Raw genomic sequence first — 20,863 nt, 5'->3', positions numbered from 1 at the left:
AAAAATTAGAAGCAGCTATTCATTCATTATATGAGTAGCTCATCTGTATGCCTCTGAAGATGGATTCATCATCTGGGATGTAACAGAAGCAAGGGGTGGTCAGTGTGGAGCTCAGAAGTAGAGTGTTCACCTCCACTGGGGATGAACCGAGAGAGGAGAGGACGTTTGAGCTTCCTTTCTTCCATTTGTTTATTTCACAATTACCTATTTAGTACCTCCTGGATGCTAAGCACTAGGGATTGGAAGCTAGGAGAAAGTGCCTGTTCTCAAGTAGGTTACTAGTCAATACTCGTGATCTCTGGATTCTGTATTTGCAAATTCGCCTACTCCTTGAAGTTTAAACTTGTTTGTAACCTCAAATTTGTAATTCCAGAAACTTTTGCAGTCATTTTTTGGACATGTATAGAGGTGGAGAAAAAAAAATGGAGTCACCTGGTGCGCATGTTCCCAGCTAAGGTCAAACAAGACAACACTCTGCCTTTATTTTATTTTATTTATATTTTATTTTATTATTTTATTTTATTTTATTATTTTAGACAGAGTTTCGTTCTTGTTGCCCAGGCTGGATCTTGTTGCCCTGGCGTGACCTCAGCTCACTGCAACCTCTGCCTCCCGGGTTCAAGCGATTCTCCTGTCTCAGCCTCCCAAGTAGCTGGGATTATAGGCGCGTGCCACTATGCCTGGCTAATTTTTTTGTATTTTTAGTAGAGACTGGGTTTCATCATATTGATCAAGCTGGTCTCGAACTCCTGACCTCAGGTGATCTGCCTGCCTTGGCCTCCCAAAGTGCTGGGATTACAGGCGCCCGGTCCACTCTGCCTTCTTGTTTCAACTCTCTTCAAGTGTCCTTTTTGCAGTCTTTTTTTAGTGCCACATTTTTTACATTTTTGTGCTTGTCTTTGGTGATTTTGCTATTTAAAATGGACTCCAAATGTAGTGCTGAAATGCTATCTAGCTTTCTTAAGTGCAAGAAGCTGGGTTGTGGCTTGCAGAGAAAACAAGTGTGTTCAATTAGCTTTGTTCAGACATGAGTGACAATGCTATTGGCTGTGAGCTCAATGTTAATGAATCAATAATTTGGTACATCAGAAAAAGAAGAGGAAATTTGCTAGTCTGTATATGAGCCCACTCCAGAAAGTACTGAAATAACATCTAAAGGGTGTGATGAAGCTATGGAAAAGAGGCTAAACTTATGAATTCATGAGATGATGACTGATTAAAAAAAAAAAACATAGTGGACAGCATAGTTGTAAGGCTAAAAGCCAAAGAAATTTATGGTCATGTTATCTAAATTCAGGAAAATGGTAAACCCTTCTCAGCTAATATCTTATTATAAAGATATACCGCATATAATTATTTGTAAGAAGCATATATTAAATTCAATGTCTTCAAAGAAAAACACATGTAAAACAAGGTTATATATTGTTCTGTTGATGAAAATGTTGTGACCAGAGGCTCACAGGAACCAAACCTCGTATTTCCACTGGAAGGAATGGCTCAGTACTTGCTAATTCAGTGCTCATGGCAACTGCAACTTTATAGAACATAACTGCCAAGACTAACAAGACTCAGCTGTGTATGTGGTATGGGAAAGAGACAGGGAATTGACAATTGCTCTATAAAGTGATCAACATCAAGACAGCACCTTAATGATCAATATTAAGAATATCATGAAAATGACTAAGTGAAGAGGTTCAACATTAAATACTTTTTTCTGTAAAAACTTTTTTTTTTTTTAGTTTTTTTTGTTGTTGTTTGTTTGTTTGTGTTTGTTTGCCCAGGCTGGTCTCCAACTCCTGGGCCCAAGGGATCCTCCTGTCTTGGCCTCTCAAAGTGCTAGGATTACAGGCGTGAGCCACCATGCCTGGCCTGTAAAAACTTTTGAAAGGAACCTTTATATTTTTGCTTTTTAAATTATTTGTCGATGAGCAACGTTTAATTTATGATTGGCTATTATTTCTCGACAGTCACTAGACACCCTCAGGAAATTGTGCAAAGTGAGAAAATCTAGCCCACAAATCATTTTCAAATGTAATTCAGTTTTTATCAATTAAAAATTTTACTATTAATGTTTTACATTATAACTAATGTAAAAAATGTACAAATAACATGTTTCATGGACAATTACATATTTATTGTCAGTGTCAATTTTGCAATTTTTCATTTTGTAGCCAGTATGTTTTTTCGTTTCAACTAATTTTTTTTTTGGCTCTGAAAATGTTGATAACCCTTGGTCACTAGGGGAAGAGCCAGACTTTAAGGACTCTGCAGCTTATACAGTTTGGGGGCCCTCTTAAGATGAAGATCACAAAATGACAAATAGTGTACACAATTAGACCTCTTGGAAGAGGCATTATAACTGCTTAGTTAATCTGCTTCTGTGAAACACTTAGAGCCAACTGGATAAAACATCCACTGCAGAAGCTGCCCTGGTTAGGACCAGGTAGGAAATTCTGGCAATATTCAGGAAAGAGATGAAAGCCCAAACCTGGAGACGGAAAGGATGGGAGAAATATGAGAGATATTTAGAGGTAGGTCTGACAGGACGTGGTATTTGATGAGGAGAGTGTCAGGAACACACACTGCTGGATGACTGAGTGAGTCAGAGAGGAAGGCAGATGGGGAGATGGGTGGTTGGGTGGATCAGACTTGGAAGATAAACGACTTCAGGTTTGGAAATATCTAACCTGAGGTGCCTTCCAGAGGAAGCTGTATGGAAGCCATTTTATGTATATGTGAGGTTCAAGAAAGGGGATCAACCAGTGCACAGGCAGCTTTTGGCACATGAATGGTCTCTGAGTCCTGGGAGTTGATGAAATCTCCCAGGGATGTGCATAAGCCAAGAAGAGATGCATGACGGGGCTAGCTCCCTAGGGAACACCAAAGTTTAGAGGTTTAGAGATGCACAGAAATAGAACAAAGAAATGTTAATGCTGTTAATTGAGTCCCTGTAGGCGCCACATATTATGCAAGGTGTTGGTTAGAGAAAGCTGAGTCAAGCAGAGAGATTGTCAGCTGGGGATGGGGGTAAAGGAGATGGGTCGCTGAGCTTGGAGGGTGGGCACGATTGGGGCTTTCCAGATGAGGGAAGAGGTGAGCAAATGCACAAAGCTAGAAAAGTGGGAAAGGGTGAACAGTTCATTTTGGCTAGAACACGGAATATCCTAAAAAAGAGAGGGAAAGAGAGAATAAGAAAGAGAACAGCCTTAACATGATAGTTGGAAATTAAATTATGGATGCTTTGAAAGCCAAAATATCAAGTTTAGCAGTGGGAACTTCTGATGATTTCCAAGCAGGGGAATTTTGCAGGCAGAACTGAGGACTGAAGGGTCCTCTAGCAGATGGCCACACAACTAACACTGCAGAGACCAACACAGGGTTTCTCAGGGGCAGCCAGAAGCATGGGGGCTGGGACTCCCGGTGTTGTAGTAGACATACAGGGTAGGGAATAAAAGCAAATGTATACAGAGGAATGGCCAGGACCTGAGGGATGGGGGCTGATGGGCTGTATAAGTAAAAGTGTACATAGTATTTACTGAAATTGCTTTGTAAAAATATAAACCCAGCCAGGTGCAGTGGCTCATGCCTGTAATCCCAGTACTTTGGGAGGCCAAGGCAGTTGGATCATGAGGTCAGGAGTTTGAGACCAGCCTGGCCAACATAGTGAAATCCCGTCTCTATTAAAAATACAAAAAAAATTAGCCAGGCATGGTGGAAGGTGCCTGTAATCCCAGCTACTCCAGAGGCTGAGGCAGGAGAATTGCTTAAACCCGGGAGGCAGAGGTTGCAGTGAACCAAGATCGAGCCACTGCACTCCAGCCTGGGCAACAGAGCAAGACTCCATCTCAAAAAAAAAAAATAAATAAAATTTTAAAAAAATGAACCCATAAGCCCTAGAACCCAAGGGGAAGAATACAGAGTGAAAGCCACAGTGCTCCTCCTCTGTGTGACTCCTCCTCCCTGAATTTGCGACTTTAGCCTCAAATCAAGCCACTTCACACTGTAGGTTGATAGGAAGGTCACGCCCAGCTCAACACCCACATCTCCCCATTCTGCTGATTGCTGTGTTGTTGTTTGTTTCTGTTTAGTCCCAACCATAGAACTTGGTTTTCTTCTGGTGAAATTTCATCTATTTGGGTTTTTCCCCAGTGCCCCACTTTGGTTAAACTTGTTTTAAATTTCCTGTCTTCCCAGAAGGTGTCCACTCTTTCTGTTTTTCATCCCTTGCCTTGTAGATAAGCCACCCTCCGGGGATAACATAGATCATTTTGAGATAGAGAGCAGTTTGGAGAACAGGGATGGAGGAAAGGAAGTGGGGAGGCAGAGACTTTCTCCTCTCTCCCAGGTCCTGGTGACTGGTTTCCTCGTGACTGCACCACTTGTCCCGGTCCCCAAGGACTCACTAAGAATCCACCCATGGTCAGCATCCTTGAGGTTCCCACCTGAAACTGCCCACAACCGCTTTTTCCTGCATCCACTTCGGTGTTTGTAGAAAGGCTACTTTAAAAAGTTTTCTTGGCCAGGCATGGTGGCTCACATCTGTAATCTTGGCACTTTGGGAGGCCAAAACAGGACAATAAGCTGCTTGAGTCCACGCATTTAAGACCAGCCAGGGGCAACATAGCAAGACCTTGTCTTTACAAAAAATGAAAAAATTTGCTGGGTGTGGTGGCGTGCACCTGTGGTCTCACCTACTTGGGAGGCTGAGGTGGGAGGATTGCTTGAGCCCAGGAAGTTGAGGCTGCAGTGAGCCAAGATGAGGCCACTGCACTCCAGGCTGAGCAACAGAACAAAACCGTGTATCTGAAAAAAAAAAAAAAAAAAAAGTCTTCTCCTTCTTGAAAACTTAGTAGCCTCTATGGCCAGGCACAGTGGCTCATGCCTGTAATTCCAGCACTTTGGGAGGCCGAGGCAGGCAGATCACCTGAGGTCAGGAGTTGGAGACCAGCCTGGCCAACATGGCAAAATCCCGTCTCTACTAAAAATACAAAAATTAGCTGGGTGTGGTGACACGCACCAGTAGTCCCAGCTACTTGGGAGACTGAGGCAGGAGAATCACTTGAACCCGGGAGGTGGAGGTTGCAGTGAGGCAAGATTGTGCCAGTGCACTACAGCCTGGGAGACACAGTGAGACTCCGTCTCAAAAAAAAAAAAAAAAATGGCCGGGCACGGTGGCTCATGCCTATAATCCCAGCACTTTGGGAGGCCGAGGCGGGTGGATCACGAGGTCAGGAGTTCAAGACCAGCCTGGCCAAGATGGTGAAACCCTGTCTCTACTAAAACTACAAAAATTAGCCAGGCACGGTGGCGGGTGCCTGTAATCCCAGCTACTCGGGAGGCTGAGGCAGGAGAATTGCTTGAACCTGGGAGGCAGAGGTTATAGTGAGCTGAGATCGCGCCAATGCACTCCAGCCTGGGTGACGGAGTGAGACTCCATGTTAACAAAAAGAAAGAAAAAAGAAAACAGTAACCTCTAGCCTGGACTGACTATGTAACGTGCAGGGCAGCTTGTTCAAAAATGATGAAGAATTTCAAGACGGCAGCAGCAGAGCACTATGCCCAGCATGGGCCTTTCTGACTGAGGCTCTTGTGCAGCATGGAGCCCTGTGTGACTGCGCAGGTCTCACGCCCACGAAGTCAGCACTGCCTGTGGCTGAGTGTCAGCGCTTTGTGAGATGTGATCTCACACTTCATCTTGGGTGCGATGCACACACACCCGCCCTCCTGCACGCCTCCACACCCTCCACTCAGCCGCTTCATGGGGATTCATTTCTAGACAGGGATTCTCATTGTGTTTTTCCACTGAATTCACTCCAACTAATCCCCAGTTAATCATTTTCAGTCTTCAGCAAAATAGATGTTGACCTTCTAGATGAGTTTGAGTAGTGTCACCCGGTTGCAGGATGAGAAACAGAGAGGTCTCCTTGGTACCACTATTCACGTGCAATTCCAGTGCTAAGGGTAACCCAGGGAGTGGCTGACAGCTGAGATTCTCTTTCTGGAGAGGGGGGTCTGGAGTAGGCTGAGAACGCTGAGCACTCCACAGATGGGATCCTGACATTTGCAAAATCCCACTTGACAACAGTCCCGTTCATTAGCAATATGGGTGTTATAACGATGTTTTCATCTACATGAGGAATCTGAAGCCCAGAGAAGTTGTCTCCTCAAGATCACACAGCCAGGAAATGGCACAGTCAACACACGCCTTCTGAGCCTTGAAATAGCCTCCTTTTCTCTACACACACCAGTCCACAATGGGACATTTTACAAGCCATAGCAGAAGGCTTTGAAGCAGCTTCTATTTGTATATAAAAGAATCAACCATGATCTCTGCCTTTCTCCAAAGGTATTAACTTTCCAGCTAATTTGTATTTCTTGTTCTGACTCTTCAGAGACAACCCTGCTACTCACTTTAACCTCAAGACACACATGAATTCTCGAGATCTGAAGACAGCCATAGAGAAAATTACCCAGAGAGGAGGACTTTCTAATGTAGGTATGTGATCCGGATTCAAATTATACTATCTTGCTACCATCGTTCTCTTTCTACGTGATTGTCTTCTAACCATTGTATATAAAAGGAAAAAAAAAATAATCCTTCAAGAAATAACTTCTGGTCAGGCGTGGTGGTTCACACCTGTTATCCCAGCACTTTGGGAGGCTGAAGCTGGCAGATCACTTGAGGTCAGGAGTTCAAGATCAGCCTGGCCAGCATGGTGAAACCCTCCTTCTACTAAAAATACAAAAATTAGCTGGGTGTAGGGGCAGGTGCCTATAATCCCAGCTACTCGGGGGGCTGAGGTGGGAGAATCACTGGAAGAGGCAGAGGTTGCAGTGAGCCAAGATGACGCCACTGCACTCCAGCCTGGGTGGCAGAGCGAGACTCCATCTCAAAAAAAAAAAGAAAAAGAAATTACTCCTGCAACATCTGTATCTTTTCTAGAGGTATCATGGCTTCAGAGGGCAAGAATCTTTAACACACACACACTGCACAGTCCCAGCATGCTTGGTTTCCAGGAAGGGGTAGCATTCTTCAGGGCAAGCAAGTCTGCTGTCCTGACTATTTTTTTGTTGGCCTACAAGTCATCACTTGTTTCATTAAATTTTGTGACCAGTTAAGGAAGCCCCTCAGTGCCCCTTAAGAATCTTGTTCCAATCAACTACCGTTGTAGTGATGACTGTGCAAAGAGAAACATGTTCTCTGTTTCAAGCTAGGTCTTCTGAGATATCTGAGCCTTTGGGGGCTCATCAGAAATCCAAAGTCTAGTCCTCAGTGGGGCATGTCCAGAAATTCCATTTTATGTTTATCCAGAGGTGATTGGCCATTAGGAAACAGTTTCACACTAACCGAGCTCAAAGACTGTCAAAGAGCCCATGCCAGTGTATTCATTTGTAAGTGAAAGATTGGCTTTGGGGGAGCTGGAGGGAGACTGATTGTCCACCTCTCGGGGAAAGTGTTCCTGTCATCAAAATCCAAAGAAATGGAGACATGAGCCGGGCGCGGTGGCTCACGCTTGTAATCCCAGCACTTTGGGAGGCCAAGGTGAGCGGATCACGAGGTCAGGAGATCAAGACCACGGTGAAACCCTGTCTCTACTAAAAATACAAAAAATTAGCCGGGTGTGGTGGCGGGCGCCTGTAGTCCCAGCTACTTGGAGAGGCTGAGGCAGGAGAATGGCGTGAACCTGGGAGGCGGAGCTTGCAGTGAGCCAAGATCGCGCCACTGCACTCCAGCCTGGGTGATAGAGCGAGACTCCGTCTCAAAAAAAAAAAAAAAAAAAGAAATGGAGACATGAGCCACAGTTGCTTGGCTTAGAGTACATGCAGGGAATTGAGCTGTCTTTGAGGGAGCATCCTCAGAGTTACAGTAAATCTGATTAACGATTTCCCTTCCTACTTCAGTGTATGTCTATAGTGACCAGAATATTAGTATCTAACACATACAGAGCTTTTCACCTTTGAACAATGCTAAATAAACACTAGCCAAGTCACTCTCCATGCCCCCAAAGCAGTATTACCTTCATCACACACATGACAGAGTTGATTTCTGATTTGTTTATAACTTAATGCTTACATTAGTAAAATCCCAGTGGAGACAAACGTCAGAAGGCATTCTCATTCCTTGACGAGATTAGCGATGGGTCTCAATACAATCAGCATACCTTTTTCAGTGGATGACATGTTCTGACTCTGCCTCTGTATTGTCCAGAGTTTGGGTTCTGAGAACAGAATCCATTCAACTGATTCCAACAGAAAGGGATTTATTGCAGGCTATTAAGTAGTTTGGAGAATCACTGTAAGAACTGAAGAAGCAGACTGTAGGCTGAGCTTTAAGAGATGATGTCTGAAGGCTTCCTGCAGAAGTAGGACCTCCAAGGGAGCTGCTCCTTCTTCAAAGATTAGGAAATCACTTTCTGAATTCTGCCATGGCAACCTCTTCAGAAACCTGCTTTGTCCGGGAAGCCAGCATGATCAGGAGATCAGGAAGCTTCTTCTAGAGCTGCCAGCTCCAGAACCACGCCCTCCCTGCGCCATTCACACCCACAACATGGATCTCCACACCCTGCCACCCCAAACCACTGAAGCTAGCAACCAAGCCCAAGCACCTCTGCGGACAGTATCCCAGAGAAGTCAGATACTAAAGACATTTGTCAGCAGAAATATAAACAAAAGTACAGCCTCTGCCTCACTTTTATCTTCTAAATCTCATGTAAGTGCATCAATTCATGGAACTAAAACAAAGCTAAAGCCCTAGCTGCAAGGGAGTCTGGAAAATGTAGTTTTCTGATTTCCAGCCTCTATTTTCAAGACCCACTGGAAGGTGGATGGAATGTGTGTTGAGCACTTTACACCGTGGCCTCCGGATATAAGGTTAGGTGGGGTTGAGGGGATCTTCTCATGGCATCTTGTGCTCTGCCTATAGGTGCCTAATATTAGGCCAGAGAGGACTTCCAGGTGCTTTGTGCCTTGGGAAAAATTGTCCATTGGCTATAAAAGCAATTCTTAGCAGCCAAGGTTTTCCCTTAGCAACTGGATTCTGTGCAGCCAGTTCACATGGGTTTTCCAAGACATTTCTGCAGCATCTGTATATGTAACCATTTGATGTTGTCATTTGACAAGTAAGATAATACCAGCTAGTGGAGACAGGATGCTGGCCAAAATCAGAAATGCATTGAGTATAATACTACTAATCCTAAAGTCTAAAGAAGGTGCTTCTTACCTTTTATGGAGATTGAGGACTCCTTTGAGAATTCCATGAAAGCTATGGCCCTTCTATCTAGACAGATACTTACATACACTAAATACTGTGTATAATTTCAAGTGCCTTGGGGTTCACAGAGCCCAGGTTAAGAGCTCTGCCTACTCTATACAGCCATGCTGACTCTAGGGTGAACGGTCATCCCAGTTTTCCCAGAAGAACCTGGGGCTTTCAGTACTAAAACTGGGAAAGTCCTGGCAAACTGAGACAATTGGTCGTTGTCTAGTTGACTCTGAAAATTTCCTGAAGCCCTTCTCAGTGTGAAATATGCACTTGGAAAAGTCATGGCAGGAGGCTTTGTAGCACCTCATGGCTGCTGCACTCAGCTGAAGTAGATTGCTGTCATGGAAATCTAGGCCCAGAGACATAGGGTGACCTACTTAGGGCCACACAGCTAGCAGGTAGCACAGCCAGGGCTAGAACACAGTCTGTCAGTTCCTAGTGGGTGCAACTCTTCCCTGCCCAACCAGACCTGTGCCCTTGGCCTGGAACTGGACGAAAAACACTGCTGACCCCAGAGCACAGCTCTGTACAGCCAGCAGGAGCCTCAGGCTCACCCCAGGCTGCAGGGGGCCAAGAAGAGGCTACTGTCACTCCAGGTCAACTCCTCCCACCCTACACTCTTGGAAACAACATGAGGCTGGCTTAGGGGCTCAGTGTGGGTCCAGCAGAAAAGGGGCACTTTTGTTCTCCTGAAAGTCTTTGGCCAGGCACGGTGGTTCAAACCTGTAATCCCAGCACTTTGGGAGGCCGAGGCGGGTGGATCACAAGATCAAGAGATTGAGATCATCCTGGCCAACATGGTGAAACCCCATCTCTACTAAAAATACAAAAATTAGCTGGGTGTGGTGGTGCGTGCCTGTAGTCCCAGCTACTTGGGAGGATGAGGCAGGAGAATCACTTGAACCTGGGAGGTGGAGGTTGCAGTGAGTCGAGATTGTGCCACTGCACTCCAGCCTGGCAACAGAGTGAGACTCTGTCTCAGGAAAAAAAAAAAAAAAAAGTCTTTCTCACCTGCTTGCTGTCCCTAAAACTTTCTTCAAAGCAGAGACAATTAGAAGTTGAAGGCTTGAAATTAAACCAAAATGGACAGTGGTAATGACTGCACATTGTGAATGTGCTTAATGCCACTGAATTGTACACATGAAAATAGTTGAAGTGATTTTAAAAAAGAAAGGCTGGGTGTAGTGGCTCATGCCTGTAATCTCAGCACTTTGGGAGGCTGAGGTGGGCGGATCACTTGAGCTCATGAGTTTGAGACCAGCCTAGGCAGCATGGCAAAACCTCGTCTCTGCAAAAAAAATACAGAATTAACCAGGTACAGTGGCACACGCCTGTAGTCCTATCTACTCAGGACGCTGAGGTGGGAGGGTTGATTAAACTCAGGAGGTTGAGGCTGTAGTGAGCTGTGATCGCACCACTGCATTCCAGCCTGGGCAACAGAACAAGACCCTGTCTCAAAGGAGAAAAAAACTAGGGAGGGAATGAGTGTGTTTTTCTGGACCTCTTTGTGCTGCTGTGATCTCTTCCTGTATTTATAACCAGCATGATCACTCCAAGCATGAATTTTCTTTTTCTTCCAGGCCGAGCCATCTCCTTTGTGACCAAGAACTTCTTTTCCAAAGCCAATGGAAACAGAAGCGGCGCTCCCAACGTGGTGGTGGTGATGGTGGATGGCTGGCCCACGGACAAAGTGGAGGAGGCTTCAAGACTTGCAAGAGAGTCAGGAATCAACATTTTCTTCATCACCATTGAAGGTGCTGCTGAAAATGAGAAGCAGTATGTGGTGGAGCCCAACTTTGCAAACAAGGTAGATGACTGCCCGGAGACCTACCCAACAACAGGACTTTCTGCACTCTGAAAAATTGTAACGCCGTCGCAGTGGTTTTCCCATGCCTTTAAATGTGCATGAAGCTCATTTCTAGGCAGTAAGGCCTCCAGGCAGGGACTGGTCAATCCGGAACCTGCAATTACCCTCTCAAAGCAAAACCCCACACCCACCAGCAGCTGTGGAGGAGCAGTGTCCTCGAATTCTCAGCTAGGTTCTCCCTTGCTCCTTCCACAGCCTCAGGGGGGTCTCACCCAGGCAGCCCAAGGAGCCTTCACACATGCATGCAAGCAAACATACTCTCTCTCTCTCTCTCTCACACACACACACACACACACAATCTTTCTCCTGTATACACACATTGCCGATTCATCAACCTGATAAACCAGAGAAAGGAGGCACTGAACCACAGCAGTGAGATTGTGTTTTCAGATGCTCCTCCTGGGTTCTGTGGAGCTGCCCAGCAGGAGATGTGGAGCAAGGCCTCCCTCACTCACTCCACCAAAGCTGTTCCCTTTGTACAGTGGAACACCACATAAACCTTCCTCCAAAGAAAAGGCTCCAGCTTTAAAATAGAAAGCAAGCCTTGGACAGGTTTGTCTTTGAGGCCCTTCCAGCTTTAATATTCTATGTGTTCACAGCCAGCAGGGCTCAACCTCCTGCACCACCTCAAACTGATGGCCACTTCCTGCTCCTTGAAATGCCCTTCTCCCTGGACTTCCAGGATGCTGTATGGCTCTTATTTCATTGCCTTTTGCCTTTTTTCTACCCTCAATGTTGACCTCCCCAGGTCTACACCCTCCTCTTTAAGAGGCCCTCTCCCAGCAGGATCCCTCCCTGGGTCACAGCTTCCACCTTCATCTCTTTTTTTTTTTTTCAGACGGAGTCCCACTCTGTCACCGAGGCTGGAATGCAGTGGCGCGATCTCAGCTCACTGCAACCTCTGCCTCCAGCTTCAAGCAATTCTCCTGCCTCAGCCTCCCAAGTAGCTGGGACTACAGGGACACACCACTACGCCCAACTAATTTTTTTTTTTTTTTTTTGTATTTTTAGTAGAGATGGGGTTTCACCATGTTAGCCAGGATGGTCTCGATCTCCTGACCTCTTGATCCGCCCGCCTCGGCCTCCCAAAGTGCTGGGATTACAGGCGTGGGCCACTGCGCCCGGCCCTACCTTCACCTCTTGAGCTCTGTAGCCATCATTTTCAGCTGACTGACTTTTCTCCACCTGATGTCCTATCAGAACCTTAAATCCCACCTATAACAAGCCACGTTCATCATCTTTCCCACCAAAGCGTTTCCTCCTCTGGACTTCACATGAATGACCACACACCCATCCCAGAGGGCAGTGTCACCCCAGAACTCCTCATCAGCTCCCACATCACAGATCTCTCTCCCTCCTCTTTCCCTCGCCTGACTCCCCCTCCCCAGTTCAAGCTGGTACCCTGCATCTGGTCTTTCTCCCTCCTGGTGCTCCCCAGGTTAGTTTAGATTTCACAATGAAGCCCAAAGCACATTTCTGATGGGTTCCCTCAGTCCTGTGGGGTCCTTGCTCCAAAAATCCTTCATTGCTACCCATTGCTCTCAAGGACTTCTGGAGTGCAGTCCCAACCTACTCTCCCCGCCCATCTATTATGACCCCCCACAGCCCTGTGTTCCGGTCAGCTGGTCTCCCATCCACACCCAGCACCGCCACTGTCTCCTGCTGTGACTTCACTGCCTGGTGGAAATCCCTCCCTCCATCTGTTGGCCAGAATTCAGCTCAAGCTCAGCACTTACCTCACATGTCATCAGCTCCATGGAAAGTTTTGTGAACCCCATTTAGGTTTTTGCAAATCAATTTTTGAAAAATATTTTCCAGGAAAGTTTGAAGCCATCTCTTGTTCTAAAATAATCTTTTAATTATACAAGGGTAGTTGTCTGGTCTGACTCTTTCTGTGACCCAGAGGCAGGGGCAAGGAAGAAACACCACGCCTTGGGAAGATTATACCAGCCACTTCCAGGAGCACAACGATCAGTTTGCTCAAGGTGTATTTGCAGCTGCCTTATTTTTTTCTAGAATAAGCTTAGGCACTGGTAAATAAATATTCATTTGCCTGGAGGCGGAGTTGTCTGGTTGTGAAGGTGGATCGATTTGTGTTCCAGTCTCAGGGACTCAGGGAAGTCCCCTCATAGCTTGGTTTGTTCCTTTGTGGCAGGGGGTTATGATTCCACCTTGTAAGGTGAGGGTGGGGATTTAATGAGAGAATCATTCCAAGAGCATCTGATGGGACCCCTAACATGTGGTCATTCAGCAACTGTGGGATCCCTTCCCGCCTGGAACAGGGCTGCTCTGGAGATATTTCCATAGCGATTTCCTGTGTATGTCATCTCTTTTCCCAATTGGAATAAAAGCTTTCTTTAGTCCTCTCATGCCATGGTGCCCACAAATGCCAATCTTATGGCTGGCTGCCAGTACAAAGGAGGAGGCTGGAGAAGCATAAATGTGAAGCTGACACCAGAGATTTAATATCTCAATATGAATTTGCTTAGCGGATAGCTTTCCACTAACGCAGGCAGGGACCCAGCTGAGGGAGTAGGACTGAGTCCAGCGATAACCCGGGGGCTTCGCCTCAGTGAGTGGCCGCTGGGTGAACCGAGGTGGAAAAACACGGTAGGAGGGCTAGTGCAGAAAACAAGGACCTGCTTGCTTCTTCGCCTGCCCCAGGGATCAAGCCTAATGGTGACACTGGAGGATTTGACCCTGACCTGGCGTGGGTCCCTCCCCTCTGTCTTCTAGGCTGTGTGCAGAACAAACGGCTTCTACTCGTTCCACGTGCAGAGCTGGTTTGGCCTCCACAAGACCCTGCAGCCCCTAGTGAAGCGGGTCTGTGACACCGACCGCCTGGCCTGCAGCAAGACCTGCTTGAACTCGGCTGACATTGGCTTCGTCATCGACGGCTCCAGCAGTGTGGGGACGGGCAACTTCCGCACCGTTCTCCAGTTTGTGACCAACCTCACCAAAGAGTTTGAGATTTCCGACACGGACACGCGCATCGGGGCCGTGCAGTACACCTACGAACAGCGGCTGGAGTTTGGGTTCGACAAGTACAGCAGCAAGCCCGACATCCTCAACGCCATCAAGAGGGTGGGCTACTGGAGTGGTGGCACAAGCACAGGGGCTGCCATCAACTTCGCCCTGGAGCAGCTCTTCAAGAAGTCCAAGCCCAACAAGAGGAAGTTAATGATCCTCATCACCGACGGGAGGTCCTACGACGACGTCCGGATCCCAGCCATGGCTGCCCATCTGAAGGGTAAGCTGGGCTTGCCAAGCAGCCTGGTGCTGAGGCTGCTTTCTGGGGCTTGGTGGGCCAGTGGGACAAGGAAGGTATTGTCTTTTTATGCATTGTTTTTTTCTACGACTTAATAAAAATGTTCAAAGCCACAGGGAGGGCGTTAGGGGTAGAAACACTGCAAGCCCCTCTGAGTAGGGAGAAGGAACAAGGACGGGGCAGCAAGGTGGTCTCCTAAGTGTCATTACAAACCCATGGCCTGTGGATGACTGGGCGCATTAACCCTTTCCTTTGCATCCTGCACCCTGAGGCATTTCCCACAAGACTGTGATACATTAAAAGGGAATTTGACTCATCACTTTACCTCTATTAAAAACACCAAACCTTAACTAATAGGCCTTCCCCGATTCCTTTCTTTTCTTTATATTATGGCATGTATAATGGGGGGATGAGGGCAATATCGCCCACATAGGGGCAAAAATTAGTTCTTTAGGGCCAAAAAAACCTTGTACATGACAATGGTTTGTGACCTTCCAAAGGCCCCAGTACATGAAGAGATATAAGAGGCTTTAAAAACCCAAGTTTTAGATGGGCAAGTTTAAACCCTAACATCTAGAGATGAATATTGGGTGACTAAGCCATAAAGAAACACAAGGAAGGAAATAATATAAAAGTCAGGATAAAATGTGGAGAAGAGAAGGGCAGTGGCTGAGATGGGCATATGGAAGAGCTTCTGGGGTGCCTGCCAAAGTTCTACTTTTTGATCTAGGTAGTGATTACAAAGCTATGTCTACAAAGTACTAAAGTTAAGCTACACACACACACACACAAAAAAAAACAAAACAAAACAAAACAAAACAAAACAAAAAAAACACCAAACCTTCATCTCTATTGAATATGTCAAATTGTACTGGTACTTAGACCACCAAATTGTGTTAGTAATTTTTATTTATTTATTTATTTTGAGACAGAATCTCTCTCAGTCGTCCAGGCTGTAGTGCAATGGTGCCATCTGCAATCACTGCAACCTCTGCCTCCCGGGTTGAAGCAATTCTCCTGCCTCAGCCTCCCAAGTAGCTGGGATTACAGGCATGTGCCACCACACCCAGCTAATTTTTGTATTTTTAGTAGAGACGGGATTTCGCCATGTTGGTCATGATGGTCTCAAACTCCTGACAGGTGATCCTCCTGCCTTGGCCTCCCAAAGAGCCAGAATTACAGTCGTGAGTCACCGTGCCTAGCCATGTATTAGTACCTTTTAAGGAAAAATAATGTTTTTAAAGACAAGTACTATTTCTGTAAGCAACTGTTAACCAGATTCGGGGGGTTTCAGGGAAACCTGAAAGGAATTTCAATTCAAAATATTTAAAGAGACCAGGCGTGGTGGTGCACGCCTATTATCCCAGCTACTTGGCAGGCTGAGGTGGGAGGATTACTTGAGCCCTGGAGTTGGAGGCTGCAGTGATCTATGATTGCACCACCACACTCCAGCCTGGGCAACAGAGTGAGATCCTGTCTCAAAAAAAAAAAAAAAAAAGGCCACGGACAGTGGCTCACGCCTGTAATCCCAGCACTTTGGGAGGCTGAGGCGGGTGAATCACCTGAGGTTGGGAGTTCGAGACCAGCCTGACCAACATGGAGAAACCCCGTCTCTACTAAAAATACAAAATTGGCCAGGCAAGGAGGCACATGCCTGTAATCCCAGCTACTCAGGAGGCTGAGGCAGGAGAATTGCTTGAACCCCAGAGGTGGAGTTTGCTGGTGAGCCGAGATCACGCCATTGCACTCCAGCCTGGGCAACAAGAGCAAAACTCTGTCTCAAAAAAATAAAATGTTCAACGAGCTATGTCCACATAAAAATTTCTAAGAGGGCAACAAAGTTTTAAAATATGAAAAATGAGCAAAATATGTCTGTAAATGTTTAGAAAATCAGCCACATTTATGCCTTTATTGCAGAATTTATGTATAATCACTGTTCCAAAAAGTGTCATAAGTTATCAAGAGTATAAACAGCCTGGAGAAAACCCCAAGTGATAATAACAATACTACTACTAATAAAAGTAAACCGAGTAGTCAATGAACACTAATGCCCTGTAGACAAATATAAGTACACAACTCACTCAGTGCTGTGGTTGTTATTTCTTCTTCTGTGCCTAAATTTTTTTTTTTTTTTCTGAGGTAGTGTCTCACTCTGTCACCCAGACTGGAGTGCAGTAGCACGATCTCTACTCACTGCAACCTCTGCCTCCCGGGTTCAAGCGATTCTCCTGGCTCACCTTCCTGAGTAGCTGGGATTACAGGCACACACCACCACGCCCAGCTAATTTTTGTATTTTTAGTAGAGACGGGGTTTCACCATGTTGGCCAGGCTTTTCTTGAACTCCTGACGTGTAGCTATCCACCTACCTCAGCCTCCCAAAGTGCTGGGATCACAGGCATGAGCCACTGCACTTGGCTTCTGTGCCTACATTTAACTTCAGTTATTTTGCAGGATTTTCTGAATGGTTGAAAGCTACTTTCATTTCTTCCTAAAACAAGCCTTAATGAATCAACAATGCTGGTTTCTAGAATCCAAAGTAACCGGAGATGGGGTTCAGGCAGAGTCTTCCCGGTGACTTAGCCTTTATGGAGCCTGTAGGGCACCATCATAATGGTGGGATGGCTGATGGCCTGCATGCCAACAATCAGGAGGTCCACCAGGCTCATATCAGCAAAGTGAAGATGGATTAAGGCTCAGAAGCAACTGGCCCGAACTCCCAGATTGAATGGGCAGAGCAAGATGGGCCAGCTTTGACTGCAAACCCAAGGCTCTCCTGCTTTCTCCAAACATCTGTCCCCAGTTTGTGCTCAGCTACATCATCACTTATTTTTCTAGATGTACGTCTTTTGGGCCTCAACCAGAGGGTATCCTTGGCCTACTCGTCAGGAAAAATGAAGACTGAGGGAAATGGCTGAGGTGCTCTCAGGGCAGCTTTAATGAACTAGGACCAAAAGATGCAAATTACCTGGAGGCAGATTCTGACTCAGCCTAACACCGAGATTTGTCTGCAAATGTAATGAGCATTGTGTTCCTGGGAGTATCCAAGTCAAGGCTGGGTGACCATCTGTTAGAATTGCCACTAGGAGATTCTCTACAACAAGAGTGGACTTGAGATCTGGAAAACTAAATTTCTTTTCTTTTCTTTCTTCCTTTTCTTTCTTTCTTTTTTTTTTTTTTTTTGAGACGGAGTTTTGCTCTGGTTGCCCAGGCTGGAGTGCAATGGCACAATCTTGGCTCATTGCAACCTCTGCCTCCTGGGTTCAAGAGATTCTACTGCCTCAGCCTCCCTAGCTGGGATTACAGGAACCCGCCACCACACCCAACTAATTTTTTTTGTATTTTTAATGGAGATGGGGTTTCACCATGTTGGCTAGGCTGGTCTTGAACTCCTGACCTCAGGTGATCCACCCGCCTCAGCCTCCCAAAGTGCTGGGATTACAGGTGTGAGCCACCACGCCCAGCCCGGAGAGCTAAATTTCTAATACTGTTTGTGTAGTTTTTTAAGGGCAACCTCTCCATCTTTGAGCAGGAAGGAGGGCTTAGACTGTCTAAACCCAGCTCTGCAGCAAAGCTGCTCTCACTGACACCTGGCAGCACTTTAAAGCCCAAAGCTGGCTCCTTCCAATCTAGACAATATTCCGAGAAAAGAAACTGGAGGAGGGAGAAAGGGGACTGGCAGCTTAAATGCAATTTAATGGACCACAATCAAGAAGCAGCTTAGGTCAGAGCCATGTGAGGTATGCACGGCTCTCCCAGGCACCCAGAAGATGCTAGAAATAGTGACAACACTGTGGGGGCTCGGGGGGAGGTGCCAGGGCAGGAAGGCCACAACCAGGCTCTGCCCTCTGTTTCATGGCCATTTTACTCACCCTACTCAGACCAGCCTGAAGGTGGCGTGAGAATAGGCTATTGTAGAGTAAGGTCTAGCACCTGCTGACCAGCTGCCCACAACCCAAATCAAGACCCACCACCCCAGGCAGTCTCCCAGTTTTCCCGCTAAGAATGGATGCCTTGTCTCTGAATCCCGTCCTCTCCTCCCTGGGTCATCTTCTCCCCACTGCAATCCAACACCTTCAGTCTTATTATACTCCTTCCCCTTTGCACCTAGACATGCTCAAGTTCCTCCCTCCCTATAAATAAAACATTCTCTGTGACTCCATGTTCTGCTCCAGTTACCACCTACTGACTCCCTTTCACAGCCAAACTTCAGGAAAGGAGCTGTGTGTGCTGACCCCACATGCTCACTTCTTTTTCACTCTCAACTCACAGTAGTTCATTTGGTTTCTTTGGCATCTTCTCCCCTGAAACTGTTCTCACCAAACTACCAGTGTCTTGGTTTTGTTTTTTCTTCTTCTTTTCTTTTTTTTTTTGAGATGGAGTCTTGCTCTGTCACCCAGGCTGGAGTGCAGCGGTGCCATCTCGGCTCACTGCAATCTTCTGCCTCTGAGGTTCAAGTGATTCTCCTGTCTCAGCCTCCCAAGTAGCTGGGACTACAGGCATGTGCCACCACCCCTGGCTAATTAACAGGCACCCAGACTGTTTTTGCTTTTTTAAAAATCCAGTGAGGCCAGGAGAGGTGGCTCATGCCTGTAATCCCAGCACTTTGGGAGGCCGAGGCAGGAGGATCACTCGAGGTCAGGAGTTCGAGACCAGCCTGGCCAACATGGTGAAACCCTGTCTCTACTAAAAATACAAAAATCAGCCAGGCGTAGTGGCACATGCCGTAATCCTAGCTACTCAGGAGGCTGAGGCACAAAAATCTCTTGAACCCAGGAAGCGGAGGTTGCAGTGAGTAGAGATCACGCCATTGCACTCCAGTCTTGGTGACAGAGTGAGATTCTGTCTCAAACAAACAAACAAAAAACCCATTGAGCACTTTTGCATGTTCATCTTACATGACTGCTCTGTAGCAACCAACAGTGTTGGACACCCCCTTCTTTATCTTGGAAGCCTTTCTTCATCACAATGTTGGAACAGATGCTGGGGACCATCTCTCTGGCACCTTCGGCAAGGGTTCCTGCACTGGAAATGAGGCTGGATTCAATGGTTTGTAAAGTCACCCTCAAGCCTAAAGTGACTCCATTCCACTGTTTTAGATTAAAAGATCTTGAACCAGCTTTTGATGGCATTCAAGGCTCTCTGAGATTTTGTTTGGCTCTTCACACTGGTAGAGCAGGCATGTGTCATGTGTTCTGATCTGCATGGCCCCAAAAGTTTCACTTGTCCCAAAATATCTTCCCCTCTTCTATACCCGAACATGAAATTCTTACCATGTTATTTACTCCATTTTGTTCATCTTTTCCTAAAATACTATAAACTCCTGAGATAACAATTATATAAATGTTGTTGCTGTTGGCACAGAGTGTATGCTCAAAGGCATTTATTAGTGAATGAATGAATGGCCATACTTAGTCTTAATTCTGGAAACCTAGAGGCCTGTAGGGTATTTCTGGTTTTGTTTTATTTGGGCACATTTCTGATTTTGGATTTGGCTGTGCCAACAGGGCCACAAGAAAGGAGAGATTCTTTAGCAACACGTTTACTTGGGGACACTTGTTCTTCTAACCTTTGTCCCCACAGGAGTGTTCACCTATGCGATAGGCGTTGCCTGGGCTGCCCAGGAGGAGCTAGAAGTCATTGCCACTCACCCCGCCAGGGACCACTCCTTCTTTGTGGACGAGTTTGACAACCTCTACCAGTATGTCCCCAGGATCATCCAGAACATTTGTACAGAGTTCAACTCACAGCCTCGGAATTGAATTCAGAGCAGGCAGAGCACCAGCAAGTGCTGCTTTACTGACTGACATGTTGGACAACCCCAGCGTTTGATGGGGCACGCACGGTGCATCAAGGCTTGGGCAGGGCGTGGAGAAACAGATGTCTTGTTGTTATTCTTTGCCATCGTGCTTTTTCATACTCCAAAACTTGGAGTTACAAAGATGATCACAAATGTATAGAATGAGCCAAAAGGCTACATCATGTTGAGGGTGCTGGAGATTTTACATTTTGACAATTGTTTTCAAAATAAATGTTCAGAATACAGTGCAGCCCTTATGACAGGCTTATATAGAGCTTTTGTGAGATTTTTAAGTTGTTATTTCTCATTAGAACTCTGTAACCCTCAGCAAGTTTCATTTTTGTCATGACAATGTAGGAATTGCTGAATTAAATGTTTAGAAGGATGACATGCAATATTTCTGACTGTGTCTTGTGTACACAGGGTTCGTGGCAGGGCCACCATTTGCTTTCCTCAGTTCTCAGAGCACCTTCTCTGGGCTCACGCCTGGCCTAAGGTGACAACACAACTGCAGAGGTGCAGAGACAATGTACAGTGGTGTTGCTTCTCCTGATGTGCCTCCTCGCTGTTGTCTGAGTCAATGAATACTTGCCACATGATGCTTTAGGAGCAGCCGGCTCTGGAGGACCAAGCTGATCTTGCTTAAAAGTGGGGCAGTAGGCCAGGCG

At 46.3% G+C, this 20,863-nt stretch overlaps 1 protein-coding gene across 5 annotated transcripts in view; it reads left to right on the top strand.

The window, feature by feature from the left end:
* Window positions 1–20,590, top strand: part of VIT (vitrin) — a 117,561-nt gene extending 96,971 nt beyond the window's left edge. For 3 of the 5 annotated variants that reach the window (XM_003262730.3, XM_030800707.1, XM_003262731.4), the window contains 4 exons: window positions 6,393–6,496; window positions 10,843–11,069; window positions 13,866–14,379; window positions 19,979–20,590. In XM_003262730.3, the coding sequence (XP_003262778.1) occupies window positions 6,393–6,496; window positions 10,843–11,069; window positions 13,866–14,379; window positions 19,979–20,157 (1,024 nt within the window). In that variant the 3' untranslated portion in view covers window positions 20,158–20,590. The remainder of the gene's footprint in view (window positions 1–6,392; window positions 6,497–10,842; window positions 11,070–13,865; window positions 14,380–19,978) is intronic. The other 2 variants (XM_003262732.4, XM_003262729.4) reach the window with 2 other exon arrangements.
* Window positions 20,591–20,863: the final 273 nt, after the last annotated feature.

Source organism: Nomascus leucogenys, chromosome 19 (genome assembly GCF_006542625.1).
Source record: "Nomascus leucogenys isolate Asia chromosome 19, Asia_NLE_v1, whole genome shotgun sequence".
Classification (NCBI taxonomy): domain Eukaryota; kingdom Metazoa; phylum Chordata; class Mammalia; order Primates; family Hylobatidae; genus Nomascus; species Nomascus leucogenys.
The sequence above is the reverse complement of the archived record's forward strand: the minus strand, read 5'-3'. Positions and strand labels throughout refer to the sequence as shown.